Consider the following 19,315-nt stretch of genomic DNA (forward strand, 5'->3'; position numbering starts at 1 on the left):
GAGCTGTGCGAGAGAGGTGGCTTCGGCTCTGCTTCTCCATGGGCAAGCAGCCTTGGACTTCAGGTGTCTGTAAATAGTGGTAGGAGTCCCACTCCTGTAAATAGGAGTCCCACTCCAAGTAGCTTCAGAAGAGTCGTGTCCCGCTGGTCCCCTCCAAGGGATGTTGCACCGAGTGTACTGCCCACTCCCTGTGTGCATCCCTCTGCATCTGAGCAAACCTTCAAGGGGAGGGCTTGCTTTGGAAGACAGACAGCCCTTTGAAGAACAACTGGAGGCAAAGCACCCGCGTGAGTCCATGCAAAGGCAATAGCATTGAGGGGGATGTCCTGAGGAAACGGCGCCATCCCCAGCAGTGAGGCTCAGGAAACCTGTCCTTCACAACCAGTAATGAGTGAAAATGGAAGGCTGGAAAATCAAAGCTGAATGAGTGTGGGCGTCTGAGTATGAAAGGATAAATCTAATGGAAATCTCTTTCAGCCAAACTGAGAAATCAGAGCAAGGCCTTTACTTCTGTCAACACCAACACAGCAAAAATTGAAGGGACAAGGCTGCCATTTCCAATTGACCATTGCCATGGAAACACCTCTCAGTGTCAAGACCTGCTGGAGCAGGATGTGGGCAGCAAGTTGGGAATGGTCAGTTGGACAAAAGACCCGCTCAGCCTTCCAACAGCACTTTGGGGATTTTTAAAAGCACTTTTTCTCAGTCAGGTGTGGCCAAGGGTAGGACTCTGAAACCTGGGTTTGCAGCGGGCCATCAAGATACATCAAGAGGGAGAGGCAAACAGAAACCTAACCTTGATGATTCCAGATATTCCAGCTTTATCAGTCCAACTTACCTGTTTCATGTGGGAGATCTTGTTGTTACTCAAAAGACAAAAACTTGTCAAATTGGGGCAGAGAAGCAGCACACGGGGTGTAGGAAATAGCTTCATCATGTAGCGTACATGTATATGTATGTGTAAGCTGTGTTGGGGTGGATGGTACAAAAGAGCAAGATCTTTGGAACAGAAACAGGAAGCATAAAATGTTTGAAGTGGCAAAGAGAAACATCTAAGAGCATTCAGAAAGGGTGAAATGATCAGATTTAAATGTGGGAGGGTGTTTTAAAGACAAGTTTTGCTTACGGTGGAGAAACCACAGAGAGAGAAACAGTTTTAGCTGTTGATTGCGTTGGGTCTAGAATGAAGGTGAGACAGTGAGATAGGCTTGAGGTGATGGGGAGGAGGAAAATAACTGCAAGACAGGAGGACAGCAGAAGAAGGAGGCAGAAATAGCCAGGGGTTTGTAAGAAACCTGGACAATCCTATGTTTCTGTGTGCAAGCTTCCCTTGGCTTCTGAGCTGCCTTTTTGCTGGTAATCCAGATCATTTTTCATCCCTTTGCTCATGATGGTTGAAGTCTTGACAGCACTAATGAACAAGGAGCTGCTGGGCCACTATTTTTGTCCTGTTTTATTCAAAAGGGAAGAAAGAGAAGAATGGTGAGAAAAGAGGAATGAGAAATGCTCACAAAAAGAGGCTGGGGGCAGTTCTGCTGGGAGCAGCATTAGCTCTCTGAGTAGTAGACCTTCCTGCAGCCTCACTTCTCGCCTTTGAGCACCCAGTGAAACACCAGTGACTTTCCCTGGCTGCACTGCCTTGTGCTTGCAGGCACTGCTGCACAGAGGGTGTGGTGGCAGGAGGAATGCATTGCTGCTGTAATGCAGCAGCTTTTAGATCCCTCCATGCTATTACTGAAAAGGAAAGTGTTGAAGCAGTTCAGAGCTTTAATTTTAAATTATCAGGAAGTGCAGTAGGAGTCTGAACAGGAATCCAGATTAAAATACTTCCCAGAATTTCTGCTAAGCTTCAATCTTTTTTTTTTTCCTTTTGTATTAATACATTATGGCTATATTTAGTCAAACAGCTCTGCAGTGGTTTCAGTTTTTGAACCACTAAAAACCAGGAAGAGTGGTGTGTATGCTTTTTATTAACCTTCCTTTCATAATGCACTTTCTTCCCTATAGAAATCTCCTTTCCTGCTGATTCATTATGTGTCAGGAAGCCAAGCATGACATGTTAAAAGCCATCTTGATAGTGTTTGGTATTCAGTACTAACAATTCACCAGGCACAGGAGTCTTTCTTTAAAAGGGGGAGGAAGAAATCTGCATATTGGATGTGCCAAGATAGTGGATAATTTGCATTAAGCATCCAGACGTTCTTTTTTTGCAATCTGTCACCCTTCACTGCCTTTTTATTTTATAACCTTCATAGTATACAGGGAGCATAAGTACTAAAAAAAAAGTGACACCACGTGGACAGAAGCTGGAGCCGGAACCCTTTAGGATCAGCTGGAGCAAGGCTAGAGAAAGACCTTTCCTCAGCAGCAATTGATCCTTGATGGGACTTTGCTATGCTGAAAATAATGGGCATGGTCCATCCGTTATGTCTTGTCTTCCAGCTCACAGCTTGATTCAGACTTAAGAACTATCATTGTGAATACACAAACCACGAGTCATGATTCGCTTCCCAGACTTGCCCCCATGATGTGTTGCTCGTCCCAGGATTTCGCAGCAGTAGGGAGCAAACGCTGCCATCCTGCTGTAAAACAGACTTTCTGTACCCAACAACGCAATGCGAGCTCACTTCTTTAGCAAAGCATTTCTGAAGTGACCTCTGAAGAAATGACTTAATGCAAACTTTCTCAGTAATAATTACAGTTCAATAACTTTATGTCATATAGCCAGAAGTATCCAAAATACCTCACTGTCAATGTATCTTTGGCAAAGCTGCTATTTGAACATCACTTACTAGGCATAATATCACAGGTGACAGAATAATGTACCTTAAATAATAAAATGGATGTGAGTGGAGATAGTGAAGTGGCAAGTGTATATAACTTAAACAGATATAATAATAGAGATGGAGCGTTAAGAGGAAATTCAAAACTGTGAATGTACTAGAAAGCAAAATCTGTTGGGTACGATAACAATAAATGTGGTTGTGAAGCAAACATAGAGGGACTCATTACTAAACTATCTGCAGCACTTTAAATAGTGATATGAGGAAGAATACTTGTAAACCTTATTTACAGTATTTCTACAGGTTACCCAGCCTGGCCAGTAGAAATATGAATTCTGTAATATAAAACTAGACCAAGACAAGATGCAATTAGGCAAAGTGACATCAGTGGGTGATGAGGGAATACAGCAACACGTAACAAAAAAGGCAATAAAACTGCTTCCCAGAGCAGATCCAGGAACTCTGTTCCACCGGCATCGTGTGTGACACACTAAATGAGCAGCATTGAAGAGAACAGGAGATTCACATGATGTGCCACCCCTGTGACCATGGTCATTAGCTGTCATAAACATGCTTTCATTTGCTTCTGATATTCTTGCGTGACATGGAGCTGCTTGCAGCTTGTGCCCCAGCCCTGCAGATGCTCCTGGCTGTTTAGGGAGTACCAGAACCTGCTGCTGCTAGCATTTTACCCCCTCACATCAGGGACCGTCACTGTTCAGGGATCTGTGCATTTACTACAAAGCCTAGGTCTGTGGGACTTTTAACTTTCATTTGGTATATTCTGATTAAGGATTTTAGAACGCAACATGCAAGGAATGTGCCTTGCTCGACTATGGCAAAGACACTCCTTAAAAGAAGCTGCCAGGCATGAGAACACCTTGGAAATGATGTTACCAGGCAGCACTTTCCAAAATCTGCACATGAGCTCTGATGCACACAAAGGATAAATAAATAATATGCACATATAAATTGCTTAGAGAGACATTAAAGGAGACAGAAGATGCTTTGAGTCAGTTATTATAGATAAAATATTTTATAAGTGCTATTTCCATTGTAAGTCAGGTTGCAAATATCGCTGTTATGGGAAATTCTGCATCTAAAAAAAATTCTGAGAGGGAGCCTTTATTCAAATCATGTATCTGCATGCAGTTTAGCATTCTTATTTAAATAGCTATCAGGCCCAGAGAGTACTCAAGAAAAAAACCTTCAGTTTGCAACATGTTCTGCAATATCACCCTCCTGTCCGTTTTCGCAAATTACTAAGAGGTTGTCCAAATCTGAAGAGGAATTCACACAGTGTCTGTTAGTTGCTCCCAAAAAATGACTCAGTCTTCACTGCTGCCAGCCAGGATCTGACAATGAAGACCTGGCAGAAGGTTTGCATGTGCTGTTACACTGGTGTGTTTTGGCTGCTGATTTTACTATGAAGCTGATTTTGTTTTCATATTAGACAGAAAACGGTTCCAAAATGCTCCTTGGAACTGTACTGTTTTACTTCAATGCAACCAAGTCTTTTGTTGCTTTTGGGTTTTCAGTGAAGGTTCCAGGCACTACAGGGATAGTCTTTGCAGGTGCACAGTCCCTGTCGGCAGCAGACTGAAAAAGAGCCAGATACTCTACTGAGGTGTTTTTCCTTGGTATATACCTAATTCAGGAATTGCATTTGGAAGCTTATGTATACCAAGGAGCAGAGAATAGTAAACCATTACTGTTGCTTTTTACAGGTCTCCTTCAGTTCTGACAAAAAGCAGCAGGAATGGGTTTTGATGGTTCTGGTGTGGTTTTGAAGTTTCTGATGGGAAATTTTACTGTTCTCTTTGCAGTTCATGGCATTAAGTGGACATGCAGCAATGGCAACAGCAGTTCAGGGTTCTCAGTGGAACAGCTCGTGCAGCAGATCCTTGATAGCCACCAGACCAAGCCCCAGCCTCGGACACACAACTGTCTCTGCACTGGTACCTTGGGTGAGTACCTCGGGAGGGCACAGAACATTGCTCAGCTTCATCCAAACTGGCAGCAGGGTTTGTAGTAATGAGGTGCTAGTTCTAATAAATGCCTTCCACATATGACCTGCTCAAAAAGGTATGTTCTTTTCTACATGCTCAAATTCTGTTACCAAAGCCTCAAAATCCAATGCTCTTCCAACTTCACCCTCTGAATTCCTTCCCCTGCAGCGCACTTTGTTGAAGAAGTGCTCAGGTAGTTAATTATAAAGTATCACTGGGATAAGACAGGTCTTATTTAGGTACCATGAAAATACAGATTTCTTTCCTGTTAAAGGAGATTACTTTGTTTTGAATAAGACTACAGCAGCAAGGAACAACATCCTTAGTGTTAGCATTTTATACAGATGGCGGAAGCTAAGTGATTCACTTTTCCAACTCTTCTGCTTTATAGCCACCCCTTTCTACTACTTTGTTCAACTAAAGTATATGACACATTAACTAGTCTTTAGCAAAACTTATAAAGGAAAGCTGTCAGTGCTTCAAAGGATTTATTTTTTCTTCTTTTCTTGAGCAGTTGCATTATACAATCAAGACTTTAATAAGAATGATGACCTCTGAAATACCTGAGTGTGGATTAAAATTCACCCCTTAAGGCTCAGCATTTGATCCAGGCTTGCAGATCCGAACATGAATCCTTTTATGCTTCCCTTTGATGTTTTGTCTTGTGCTAAGTCTTCTCAGTGCTTTTTAACATAACAGTATTGCTTTGTTTTGTAATGGCTTGCACATTGACACACACATTCCCAATTCCTTACTGTCATCCACAAATACAACAGTGTGAAAGCCTTTTCCTTGTTCCTGTTCATCTCTATACCTAGGAGAATAGAGAGATTTAATACTGCATTTAATCTCAAAAACACTGTCTTGAACTACTTTGTGACTGCATTCAAATCTTGAGCACATAATAGAGAAGTTCCCCTTCAAGGACAAGGAACAAAAGATTTAGCAAATTGCAGTGGCTACATGGATGCCTTATGTTGCCCAGGCATTTATAACTGTAGCCATTAGCTATAGGGAGGAGGCTTCTTCCCCTCTTTAGTCATTCAACAGTACCATAATTAATGTTCTTACATCATTCTAGGGGAAATTAATCAATTAAGGAAAGAAACATCAAAAATTAATGGGCTGCTCTTCTTTAAACAGCAAAAACAGTCTCCACACCAGAGTTTCTGGCTAAGGTGCCTTTGCAGACAGAATTGTTTGCTTCATCATGCCTGATTTCCAAGCTCCCAGGAATACAGGTGATGTTACCTTCTGTCAGGCCAGTAAAGGTGATGGCTGTCTTAATTTATGGAGGACTGTCTTCTGGTGACCCTTGCTTGAGTATTCTTCAGCAGCTCCAATGCTGCCCATGTGCTCTGCGTGCACCTCCCAGAGTACAACATGTCTGTCTGTCAGCACAGAAACGGCTGAGCGCCAGAGAAACACATCACCATCCTTATGGGAAGGCAGGAATGCTTTGTATGGCTAATGTGCTATTTCTTTAATAATTTGATTGGCAACTGTAATAGACACAATGATGACAGGAAGGTGAGGGCTAATTCTAAGTGGCAGGGTGATGCCAGGGACAGGAGCATGAAATGGCGTCTGTCACCTCCAGGTTACCAGTCAGCATCCACCCCACAGGAGCAGTTGTCAAACCTCCCAACATCAGCCAGCATGAAGAGCTGAGCATCTGCGTCATGGGGGCTGAGGTCTTGTCCGTGGGGCAGATGGAACAGGGCCCTGTGCCACAGCTGGCAGCAGCAGCCCTTGCTCTGCAGACTTTGCACTGAGATTGGGCACATCTAAATAACTCTGCGACTTGTCACAGATGCCAGTTCCTCTCCTCCTAACATGTTGCCTGATCAGGGCAGGGAGGAAGGGGACAGGTGCTACATGGGGTGAGGGCAAGGGTGCACACGTGCCTGTTGTACAATTGCTGTCGTTGCATGCAGTGCATTGGACGGGACCTGTACATCTGGCACTGGTGAGAAATTTATTTTATTTCCAAAGTTGCTTTTGCTGTCTCGTACGTGTGCTCACTCTCTCTTGCACACGCATGTATAAGTATAGCTCTCCCTTGCTACAACCATGAGATACACAACTAGCATTGTCTTAATTTGGTATTTACTGAATGGCAAATGTTTTTGTTTTTTGGCACAGGGGCGGGAAGCAGTGTGCATCATAAGTGTAACAGTGCCAAACACCGCATCATATCACCAAAGGTTGAACCAAGGACAGGTGGGTACAGCGCTCATTCAGAGGTACAAAATAATGATGTCTCTGAAGGCAAGAACGAGCACAGTCATGGCAAGGCCTCCAGCCGAGAGAAGAGGAACGGCAAAGTGGCGAAACCAGTGTTGCTCCATCAAAACAGCACTGAGGTTTCTTCCACCAACCAGGTGGAGGTCCCTGACACGACCCAGAACTCTCCCGTGTCCATCAGCAGTGGGTTAAACAGCGACCCAGATATGGCAGATAGCCCAGCTGTCACTGGTGTGTCCAGTATGGCTGTAGCATCAGTTATGGGAAGCTTGTCACAAAGTGCCACCGTATTTATGTCAGAAGTCACCAGTGAAGCTGTGTACACCATGTCACCCACCTCTGGCCCAAATCAACATCTTCTGTCCTCAGATGCAGCTGCACAAGGACTGGTACTTGCTGTGAGTTCAGATGGACACAAATTTGCTTTTCCAACCGGAAGTTCAGAGAGTTTGTCAATGCTACCCAGCACTGTCTCCGAGGAACTTGTGCTCTCCACAACTTTAGAAGGAAATAGAAAAATTCCAGAAACCACCATGAATTTTGACCCAGACTGTTTTCTTAACAATCCCAAGCAAGGGCAGACTTATGGTGGAGGAGGTATGAAAAGTGACAGCATCAATACCAACATAAGGCAGTCACCCACAACAGAACGTAGCTTCAACTTCAATACAACCCTCACAAAAGAAATTAAAACTGAGGACACATCTTTTGAACAACAGATGTCCAAAGAAGCATTTTCTTCCACTTCTGCATCTAACACTCTCACCCTCAGTACTGGTTCAGGTTTGCTTCCATCTGGAGGAGGTCTGAGCCCAAGTACCACCCTGGAGCAGATGGACTTCAGTGCCATTGACTCCAACAAGGACTATTCTTCCAGCTTCAATCAGACCGTCCAGAGCCCTCATGTTCATCAGACCCCTTCCCCCAGCTTCTTTCTGCAGGATGCCAGCAAACCTCTTCCCCTTGAGCAAAACACTCACAACAATTTGAATGACACAAGTAGCTCATTTGTGAACACCTTAGGAATCCCCAGTGTGAAAACAGAGTCCTCATCCCAAACCACTTCCAACTGTAATGGCACGGTGGAAGCCAGAATAGAGTCCACCTCTTCTCTCCAGCTCATGCAGTTCCAAGCAAACTTCCAGGCTATGACTGCAGAAGCTGAAGTTCCCATGGAGACCTCCCAGCAAGCAGAAGGAAATGAAAATCTACTTAAATCAGAGGATCTTCAAGCCTGCAACACAGAACACTACTTGCAGCCTGAGTCCAACGGGGGTATCAGGAATGGGAACAATCTCCCTATTCTCCAAGGAAACATGGTACAAGGACTCTATCCCGTGGCCCATCCCAGCTTAAATAACTCCTCCAACATGGAGCTTAACTTGGACCACTTTGACATTTCCTTCAGCAATCAGTTTTCTGATCTAATTAATGATTTCATATCAGTAGAAGGTGGGAGCAATGCTCTCTATGGACACCAGCTGGTGTCAGGTGACAGTGCCGGACTGTCTCAGCCTGAAGACAGTAACAGAGCGACATACAACCAGGCCCAAATGTGCATTCCTTGCTGCAGTCCTCAGCAGGCCAACATGCAGCTCAGCAGCACGGAGAATGGAGCCAGCACCATGGCGTACATGCACGTGGCTGAGGTGGTCTCAGCAGCTGCGGCACAAGGCACTTTGGGGTTGCTGCAGCAGAGTGGGCGCTTGTTCATGGTGACAGATTATTCACCAGAATGGTCTTACCCTGAGGTAAGTCCAGGGCTTTTACTTGGTAATGTTTACTGCTTTATCTTTCTTTGCCTTGTTAATAAGGGCTCACAAGAACTGTTTTGTTAAAGCTTTTACAAGGCTTTTAAAATATTTCTCTTCCAAGTTGGAGCATCCAAGGCCTTTTGCTTGTCTGAGTATACTTTTAATTAAGCCTTTCGTTACCCTGACAGGGCCCTTTCTTCACTTAGGAAGCATCTGAACAGAAACGTAATGTTTCATTGAAAGCAAAGTCTTTCCCATGCAATGGATTCATGGTGCTACCTAGCCATGTTAGAGCAACAGAGTTTGCAAATGTTTCTGATGTTCTTAGTAGAATAATTCCAGACCTGCACTGCCTTAATGAGTTGAGCATTTCCCTCCATCTCACTGACTCTCCAAAATCAGTCGCATGTCCTGCAAGTTGAAAACGGCAGCAGCACAGGCTTTGCTGATGTGAAGGAATGCGGGAGGAAAGAGGCTGTTTGAGCCACTAATGGGAGAGGAAGGTTGTTTTGAATAAAAAAAAATCGTTCGTGTTTTTATGAGCCCGGCCTCGGAGCAGTGTTGTGTCTGTGCTATCCGAGGTGTGTAACGCCTGTTCCGCTGAGCAGCGCTGTCCGGTTGCCAGTGGGATGCGGCCCCGTGAGGGTGCTGGGGCTGCGCCCGGACATTCCCGGCCTTTGCCGAGCGGCGTTCGCTGCGGGCAGGGCGAGCTCGGTACCGGGAGCAGCCGCAGCGGGCCGGGACCGGCACCGGGCGGCCTCGGTGTCCCGGCTCTGGCGCTGCCGTTGGCGGCCGCCCGAGGGCAGCACGGCCGCGGGGAAGGGGCGGCGGGGCCGGGTCAGCTCCGGGAGCCCTCGGGGGCCGAGCGCCATCCAGCCGTGCTCCGCTCTGCCATGGCCTCTCCTGTCATGCCTGGGTTTCTCCCTTTTTTTCCTCACAGGGAGGAGTAAAAGTCCTGATTACCGGCCCGTGGCAGGAAGCCAGCAATAATTACAGCTGTCTGTTCGATCAGATCTCAGTGCCTGCATCTTTAATTCAGCCAGGGGTACTGCGCTGCTACTGCCCAGGTAAGGAGCACTGCTCTCCTACAGCGGGTGTTTTCAGAGCCTGTTCATGCCATGTACATGTCCTGACCCACTGTGAAAGGCAGTGCACAGGCATCAAGAAGCTTTTCCTTTTTCTTTGACCTAGACAGTGTGAGAAGACCAATTTGACATCTTGATACATCACAACAGATCACAACAAATACTGTTTAGAATCTCTGAATTAACTTTAAAATAATTATTTGAAGTAATTTAAACTAATGCTAAGCATTCCTTTAGTTTTGAAATAGCAGATTAAAGACTGTTATTTAGGGGTGCACTCACTGCTCTGCTGACTCAGTTTGCCTACATTTTACCCTTTGTCCTTGTTAGAGGACGAGAATATCTCCAGCCCCCCTACAGAGATTTTCAGTAGTGCTAGCCCTCAGTATGTGACTTTTAAGTGGATGCAGAATAACTTGGCTTCATTGCTAGGCCTCGGCTTCCCACTGGAAATGCGGCGAGGCTGGTTAATCTTTGGAAACACGTGATTCTGCCTCCTGCCAAAACAACCCATTAGGTGACTCTTGAGCTTAAAACTCCCATGTTTGAAAATACAGATAGGATTTTGGACTCTTCAGTTATCTAGTCCCAAAAATATTGTCAAATGCCCCCTCTATTCACTTGCTCTCAGCCCAGCGAGCACATGGGGATATCCACAGGATAATTGCTCGCCGTGGGTTTCTGTGCGGAGTCCTGTCTTACCACATGCGCTTTCCTTTTAGCTCATGACACTGGGCTCGTGACTTTGCAAGTTGCCTTCAACAATCAGATCATCTCCAATTCTGTGGTGTTTGAATATAAAGCCAGAGCTCTGCCAACCCTGCCTTCCTCCCAGCATGACTGGCTGTCCTTGGACGGTAAGAAGAGTGTGATATTCTTTAAGAAAGTTTACCAAATGTAGGACTGGGAGCAGCTCCTGGAGGAGAGGGGAGAATATGTAGAGGTGCAAGTTTGTGCTGAGGGAAAGGGCTGTGGCAATATTAATTAAAGTCCTCTCACTGAAATTTCTTACTAGTTCTTTCCATGGGAACAAAATGTTGCTGTATTTGGTGACAAAGGGGTGTTTTCTTTGTCTGAATAGAAAGCTGATAATTTCCCTGAAACAAGGACTACCCAGTCCCTAGAAGGACAGATTCATTTACCCTGGATTTGTCTTTCCTGAGAACTCTAAAACTTGAGCTTGTCTAGAAAACTGTGTATTTATTAAGCAGAAAGTGGGGGGATACTGAGACGTACAAGAGGGACATTCTAAGGAAGTTGGGGTGGTCCCGCCTCCAAAGAGTTGCGTGGAGACAGAGCACTGTGGTACTGCAGAGTAAAGAGAGGTTCGTGACATGACTGTAGAGGAACACTTGCGAACAGAAATGGAAATGGCTCTTAATGAGCAAGTACACACAGTCTTATGTTCAGCATCAAAATCGAGTTTGCTTGACTTCAGAGTATTGTAAGAGTCTGCAGGTGTTTTTCATCTGCCACCGAGGCCTCTGCTGCCTGTGGAGTACAGCAGACACTCTTTGATGTGATTGATACTCAGCTGTTAGCAATCTCTCCAGTGTAGCATGCTACATGGGTAGGTTTCAAACCCCTTGTTTGACAGTTCCCTCAGTGCTGATGAATTCAGAGGAGCTGAGAAGGTGGCTGTGAGTGCTGTCTCTGGTGCCCCTGCAGTTTGTCTGGGAGCTCTTGGTTAGCAGGCCAGCTCCCAATTAGAGATTGTTGTGCTGTGGCGATGGTGATGGTGAAAGGGAGGGGGACTGCAGCAGTGAACAAACTAGGGCATTGCTAACAGGGAGGGGGGAAAAAAAAAGTAAGAGGACCACTGCATTGCAGAGGCCCTTCAGGGAATAAGACTGAATAATTATACAAACCATGACTTATTGAAGCCTCTGCCTTGATGCACAATGCTCCAAAGGGAGCAAATTACACTCTTATTTAAAGGACCAGCAACACCTACCCATTTGTTGTTAGAGAACAAATGTTAGCTTAGCTAGCTAAGGTATAAGCTAATGTGAGTTGATTCTATCAGTTGAATAAATACACAAATCCCTGTCTTCTCTGTTTGCTTTAATTTCCCTGCTTAAAATCCTTGCCCTACTGCCTGTTATGTAATCTTGAGGGAAGATTTTCAAGGAATATTTGTAGTCACAAAATATTGACAGGAATTTTAAAATTCTTTGAATTAACTCAGTGGAACACTCTGAGTTCCTTTGCACTGCACTGTTAAAATACAGTTCATGATTCCAGCTGGCAGTGTTAACAGTCATACCTCAGGAATAGCATAGGAAAAGAACAAGCAGTTTCCATCTCACCTAAGTTTAAATAAACAATTCTCTTCCACAAATCTCTTTATTTTAAGGTCAAAGACATCCTGTATGTGAGCTCTATGTTTTTACTTACATTAAGACAAAAATTGGGTTTTTTTGAGCACTGCACAAGTACTGGCCTTTGGGATCAGGGAGCAGTCCTGCAAATGACTGGGAAGTGTTGTGAGACCATCTTCCTCCATGCTGGCGCTCCTAGGACTGTATCGAGCCAAGTACAGGAATGCACAGAGAAGGATTTTGAAGGTGGCAGCATGTCTGGTGCCATCCTCTGAAGGGCTCCTTCCTCTGTCCATGTCTGCTGTGCCGTGAAGGATAGTGCACCCTGTTCTGGCCTATACACAGACGTGCTTGTTTTATTCTGAGTTTTCCTTATTTTACTCCATGGATGAGTTAGATCTTTTACAAATGGGCACTTGACAGCAGCTGCTGATGTTCTTGCATTTTTTTTTCTAGTTAATTGGAATAGTGGTGTTCTTTTCAAAGCAAGCCTTCCTCCTTGTAAAGGAAGCACTCCCATGTGATCCTGATCTCCACTCATAAACTTGGCAGCCTTTTCTTTTTTCTGTGTAGAACTGTCAGTTTTCTGAAGCCATCATGTGCTTCTATAGCCACTTGACCTCACTTTTCATTTGTTGTCTGTAGAGAAATTCTTTTAAGAAAGAAGAACAGAAAAGCAAATGAGGCCCCTTATGAACCGAAGGGCAGAGATCTTCTTATGGCAGGTGCATAACAAATTATAAAGGCATTTCAGTGCAGATTCCCAGTGGAAAGCACGTATGTTTGCCCTCCGCTGAAGTCTTTGCTGCTTTTCATAAAGTGTCTGAAGAGATGGTGTTTCCTTGGCATAGGATGTGATCAGAAATTCCAGGGAAATGGGTATGGGTGCTCTTGGCGTTACATTTACGCATCTGCAGGAAAGAGGACAGAACTTAAAAATAGGGGCAGACCATGTGTGTATTGATGAGTCAAGTGTGTATGGCATGGACAAAGGTGTGACTGGTACTGAATGTAAATGGCACTGATGCAGGAGCACTTGACAGGCAGCCTTTCAGCTACTGCTGGGTTCTCTATTTATGATCTGGCTGACTTTCCCAGCTGGAAAACATAAAAAAGACCGAGGGGAGTTGGTGGCTCACTCATGTTAGCATGACATGGCCATACCTGTGGTATCCAAACTCTCACTTCGGCATGCAGGAGGTGGATGGAATCACACGCACTCACATTATCTGTGACCATACAGTGTGCGTGTGCTACCTGTGGCATTCCACAGTTTGACAGGTTCATGATTTCTGTAAGGTGATGGTAAGCATGCAAGGTGGTAGATGTTCATCACCAAAAACCATGGCATGTGCCTATTTAGCAGGACGAGATGCCCTGCTTAGCATGCAGATGTGATGAGATGCAAGACAACATTCATGTAGGAGAGATGTGTTCAGTATCACCGAGGTCTTTAGAAATAAGAGACTTTTGGTAGAAAAAAAGTTCATGTTCATAAACAGTATCACTGTTCTTCACTCATCTTTCCATCTGGGTGGAGGTGACTGGATGTTTAACTTTACATCTTGGATTCTACCATAAAAAAATTATCTATTTGGGTTCTCTTTGGGAAGAGGAATAAATGTTTTGTACTGTGTTACAGGGCTGCCATGCAGCTCACTGGGACATGTGAGCATTGATAGAGGACTATGATACCTTGCTCCTTCCTAGTGACTACACAGTAAACAAGTTTCTAGTCATCCTCCTCTATCCTGACTCCTCTGCAGTATGGAGGCTTTGTCTGTTCTCTATATATTCCTGCTGAGATTTCTTGGGTGGTTTTTTTCCTTTCACACACCATTGTCAAGGACACTATTTCAGGAAGCCAATCTCCTACTGCTCTGACTGCATTTCCCAGACTGCCCTTTTCCATTTTGGCCATAATGTGAGTGAATTGATGCGAGGAGCATTCAATTTTCTGTGCTGAGTGTTGTCTTCTGAGCCAGCCTGATTTCATGGTCAGACATCTGATTCCTCTGGGATGTCAGTGTTTGTTCTCAGGCCGATGACTGAACATGCCCTGCTGCCCCGGGGAGTCTGCCGTGGAGCTCGCGGCTCCTCTGTGGATCGTGGGACTGCACATTCTCCGGAATTCTGTGTCAGGTTTTAACGCTCTGCAAATTTGCCTTATTAGAGCAGTTGATAAAAGTACAAATATTGCGTGTGTAGCGAGGTGAGGAGAAGTGTGCGTACGAGCCTGGCTGCGGGAAGGTGACCGCAGGTATGTCGCGCCCCGGGCCCGACTCGCTGCCGCAGGCCGTGTTCCCGCACGCTCCGGGCGGCTCCGCGGGCGGCGGGAGCAGAGGGAGTAGCGGGAGCGGCAGAAGCAGAGGGAGCAGCGGGAGCGGCAGAAGCAGAGGGAGCAGCGGCGGGAGCAGAGGGAGCAGCGGCAGAAGCAGAGGGAGCAGCGGCGGGAGCAGAGGGAGCAGCGGGAGCGGCAGAAGCGGAGGGAGCCGAGGGAGCAGCGGCGGGAGCAGAGGGAGCAGCGGGAGCGGCAGAAGCAGAGGGAGCAGCGGCGGGAGCAGAGGGAGCAGCGGGCGGGCGGGCGCTGTCGCCGCGCTGTAAACACGGCGTTGGCCGCCAATGGGGGCCGGTGACGTCAGGGCGGGGCGGGCCCGGCGGCGGGCGCGGAGCGGGCAGGGCCCGGCGGCCGCGCCGCGCAGACAATGGGAGGTGGCGGCAGCCGGTGCTCGCCCGCAGCCGCTCCGGGCCGCCGCTGAGCGCGGGGCGGGGAGCCCATCGGACGGGGCTGGCATCCCGCTATGAGGGGAGCGGGGGGCCCCGGCGTGGGCTGAGGGTGGCGGCAGGATCCCGCGCCCCTGCTCCCCGCCCGGGCAGCCCGAGCCGGAGCGCTCTGCGGCGCGGTCTCGGGGCTCCGCCACCCCCGCAAAGTGCCCGGACGCCCCGGGGCGGGTACCGGCTCTCGGGGACTTGCGGGTGCGAGAGGGTGTCTGGCGCGGCGATGGGCCCGTGGGCGCGCCCGGGGTGACGGGGGCGGCCTCCGACTCCCAGCCCCTGCCCGAGCGCTGCCCGGGACGCCGCTGCCCTCTGGCCGCCGCTGCCCTCTGGCCGCCGCCCCCGCGGGCTCCGGCGCACGGCGGGGCGGGCGGCAGCCGTGGACCGGCAGCGAGCCGCCCGAGGCTCTGAGGCGGCGCTGGCCCCGGGGCGGGCGCGGGGCGGCGGGCGCGGGGCGAGGAGTGGCCCTGTCCCCGCATGCCGGCCCGTGCCCCCCGGAGTCGGCTGCCGACCCCGGCCCCGCGGCTCCAGTTCTCGGGCGGCCGTGCTCGCCGCCATGCCCCCGGCCGCTGAACGGCGCCCGGCATCGTCCTCCGGCGGGGCCGCCCCGAGCCCCGGCCTGAGCCATGCCGGCCAGCGCTAGCCCGCCCGCTGCGGCCGCCGGGGCGCGGGGGGGGCACCGCTGAGACCCGCCGGCGCTGCGGCAGCACGGCGGAGCTCCAGCTGGCTGCGAGGATGCGAAAGACGACAACCAGGTCTGGGGGGAGCCTGCTCTGCCCGCCCCTGCTGAGAGGGCTGCGCCAGATGCTGGCTGGAGCCTCCGCTGATGCCTTGTAGACTCCCAGGTCAGTCCTCTGGTGCCAAGTGTTGTCATATTATTTACCTGGAAGCAGGTAGAGGGACTACAGAGGGGTCTGAGACCCCCAGCTTTTTGCAGGTGGATGCGCAGATGTGACAAGGTACTGCTTCCAGTAAGTATTAGAGGATAAATGTGTCATGCAGTGCTTGTTTGGGTTTAAATCTGCATGCTTCTGTGTTGTCCCTTACTCTGCTGCACTTCCAGTGTAACTGCACGCCTTGCTGCTTGCTGTTCCCCCCCTTTCCTGTGCCCCCAGCTGTGGGACGTGGTCGTGTTTCGTTCTGCTCGCCCTCTCTCGTTGGTCCCCAGCCCCTCCCGGATGATGTTTTGATGCAGACTCAGAGTTGTGACAGCACTTTAATTGTAGCATCACGTGTGCAGCAGGACAGATTACATGAGTGCCTCCAGCTCACAGCCTTTCGTTCTGGGCAGCTGGTTCGGCGGAGGAGGAGATCGGTAGCCCAAACCTTGGGGATCTTAGGCATGCTGGAAGCACACACCTACTCTGCACCACGTTATTACAAAACTTGTTTTGCAGCGTGCTTCATCAGAAAGTGGGACTGGGAACGGGACTTCAAGAGACCTGTAGGTCACTCCCAGTTTAGATGTGGTAAATGTGGTTGATGTCAGACTTTCTGAAAGCTTCCAGTGAAGGAGATTGCTCACCTGTTCCAGTGACTCTTGAGGTTGTAGTTTTAATGAGAGAAAACTTGAGTCCGAATTGTTACTGTACACGTACACACATACCGTACACAGTACTGTAAGCACAGATACTGCATAATGTGGCATGAGGTGGTTTTTTCCTGTTTATAGCTCCTTTAGCACGTAGCCCTTGGAGGAGGGAATCTCCAGGAGCTGTGGGTAGTAGCTGTGTGCAGGTTAGCAGCAGCACAGCGTGTCCTCCTAGGCTGTTGCTCTTTGCGTACATCCTTATTGGCACCCACGGGAAAGCCCATTTCTGACCGGAGATGCTGAGGCTGACCTTAGGCAGCCTGCAATTTATACAAGTTACAAAATAGCACATGCAAGTGATGTCTTTAGCAGTGCGCCCTACCTCTAAAATATAGAAGTCCACATGGCATGTCTAAAATCTTCCTTTGTTTGCTGAAATAGCTGTTCCTGGATAGCATTAAAATCTCACCCTCTCTAAGACCTGAGGAAGAGAAGCCTGAAAAATGGGGCAGCAAGTGCTTTATTGAAGAAGTCAGCCTGAACCACCCTCCTTCTCTTCTCTGGTAATGGCATGATAAAGAAAAGTAGAAAAGTGCCCTATTTTGAGGGAGCACTGACTGCTGGGGATGATAGAGGAACAGAGTAGTCCCAGATGGCATGGGAGTAATAGCAGCATTGGAAGAACTTTGGAAAAAGAGTTGCCAGTAAGAAATCATGCCCTGCTAGGTGGATTAATGGCTTAAAATCGCTGACAGTGCTTGTATGTGCAGGATGATATGACTTCATTATTCCTGCCCATGCCCAGTAGTGTTCATCTCTTGTGTGAAAGCACAGACTTTCTTCAGCTGCTGCTTCAGGCTCAGAGTGTACGCACAGTGCTTTTCTCATTTTATGCACAGTGCTTTCCTCATTTCATGCCTCGGTAGTTGTGGCATTTCTTGCTAATCAAAAGGCCTGGAAGTGACCTCCCTCATTAGCATAGATACCCATTTGTCCTAGAATACGAAGTAAAAATTTTAAGTGCTTTCATTTGCTGGTAGAGATCATGATCTGTAACAACTTGCTGCTGAAGAGAGGTTCTCGTAAGGTGCACTGAGGATGTTATGGCAGTTTAATTTCAGAAATAGGTGTTCCTGCAACACTGACATCTCAGAAATCAGTACTAAGCCAGATCAAATTGATACTGCGACATGGAAGGTGTTCAGGGTTTGTACTGTATAGAAAAATTGAGCAAGATATTATAGACCAGTGACAGATGATTTGGAAAACAGGAACAGAGCAGTGGCACTCTGAGTGATGTGTCCTTACACTGCTTCCAACCCCACCCATAGCTTGCCCTGGATGAGAGAATATGGAGAGTCTCGCTTGCTCTACAAAACAGAAAAATGACTTTGTGCTGCATGTTATTTTTACAATGCTCAGCTGTCACACTTGTTCAGTTCAGTCTGTGTGGGCTCATGCAGTGAGTGATTTAACACAAACAGTGCCGGTAAAGAAACGGCACATGATGAGAAGCCAGAGCCCTCAGTGTGGCTTCTTCCTGCTAGAGTATTTAAGCACAGTGCTTGGAACACGTGCAGGTGCAGATCTCACACACCACCATTAGTTCAGTGGTTAGATAACTGTGGGGGGATAAGTATAGGCTGGGCAGATGCACCCCCCGTGGAATGTGCAGGAAAGCGTGGACTCTCGTCCTTTAGTCCTTCCAGTCAGATACTGTCTGTCATTTTGGTTGTGCGGCATGGCAAAAAACCCCCAAACCTCCAGGTAAGAATCTGAAAAAAGAGCAAGTGGTATAGACACCGCTCGCTGCTAAAAAGTGCCAATTTCTTTTTCGTCTGTATTTTCAGCAGTATTTCCCCTGTAATAGTTCTGGCTGCACTGCCGAGTCACAAGTGGCACTTGCTGTTTGAAGCTTGCATGGCAAAAGGACAAAAGATCCTTTGGAATCTGTACTTGTCCAGTACAGCAGTGTGCACAGATTAGAAAAGCAGCTCTCCATGCTAATTTCTTAAACTTGGCCTGTCAAGCAAAGGAGGACTTGTCACTCACTGCTGTGCCTTGGTGTCCTCTTAGCTCCATGCCCTGGACCATGGTGGTGTTTTGGGTACCACACAAAGGAAGTGCAGGAACTGATGCTTGATGAACATGTGCTGAGCTGTGCCCACCTGTTGGGGACACTGCATGCATGTCAAAAACAGAAATTCTGGAGTCTTTGGAAGAGGCCTTTGGATTAGACGATGGGGAGGGCCGTGCAGAGGAGTGGGTTGTCATGGGGGGGTGTAGGTGAAGCATTTGCAAGTGCTGTGTTTTAGTTCCCCTTTTAATAGAGGGTCTGTGCAGTCAGGAGCTGTTATCAGGCTGCACAAGGCATGTGCTTCTGCAGCCCCTAGTGAAAACTTGTGTCATGTAAGTGGCTGGCATCTGTTTAGATTCTTACTGAGGAAATTCAGTGTTTATTGGAGGACACCAAGGGAGAAAATGGAGGTGTGACTTCCAGAATCTAGGAGCCCAAACTAACTACTTTGCTCACTGCATTTTCCATTCACCATGCCTGCCGTGGGGGCTCGTCAAGCTGTTGGTACAGGTCTGCTTTCAATTCCTCATGAAGGGATCTGGGCTAAGAAAACAGTACTGGATTAAATGATCTCTGCTAAGAAAACCTGGTAATGTGAAACAATATCCAGGTTGTCTGGGCATAACTGTGCAAGCATACATGCTGTAGCTCTGTAAGATGCTAACTGATGTAAGCAACCATGTAGCCTTAGAGGATTTGTACCAGAATAGTTTTGCATCTCTAGAAATGTTTA

At 47.6% G+C, this 19,315-nt stretch overlaps 1 protein-coding gene across 12 annotated transcripts in view; it reads left to right on the top strand.

The window, feature by feature from the left end:
• Nucleotides 1-19,315, top strand: part of CAMTA1 (calmodulin binding transcription activator 1) — a 228,044-nt gene that overhangs the window by 178,199 nt on the left and 30,530 nt on the right. For 11 of the 12 annotated variants that reach the window (XM_017831164.1, XM_017831169.1, XM_017831171.1 and 8 more), the window contains 4 exons: nt 4,610-4,750; nt 6,938-8,790; nt 9,734-9,860; nt 10,601-10,735. In XM_017831164.1, the coding sequence (XP_017686653.1) occupies nt 4,610-4,750; nt 6,938-8,790; nt 9,734-9,860; nt 10,601-10,735 (2,256 nt within the window). The remainder of the gene's footprint in view (nt 1-4,609; nt 4,751-6,937; nt 8,791-9,733; nt 9,861-10,600; nt 10,736-19,315) is intronic. The other variant, XM_017831175.1, reaches the window with a different exon arrangement.

Source organism: Lepidothrix coronata, unplaced genomic scaffold, assembly GCF_001604755.1.
Source record: "Lepidothrix coronata isolate B3197 unplaced genomic scaffold, Lepidothrix_coronata-1.0 Scaffold188, whole genome shotgun sequence".
NCBI lineage: Eukaryota > Metazoa > Chordata > Aves > Passeriformes > Pipridae > Lepidothrix > Lepidothrix coronata.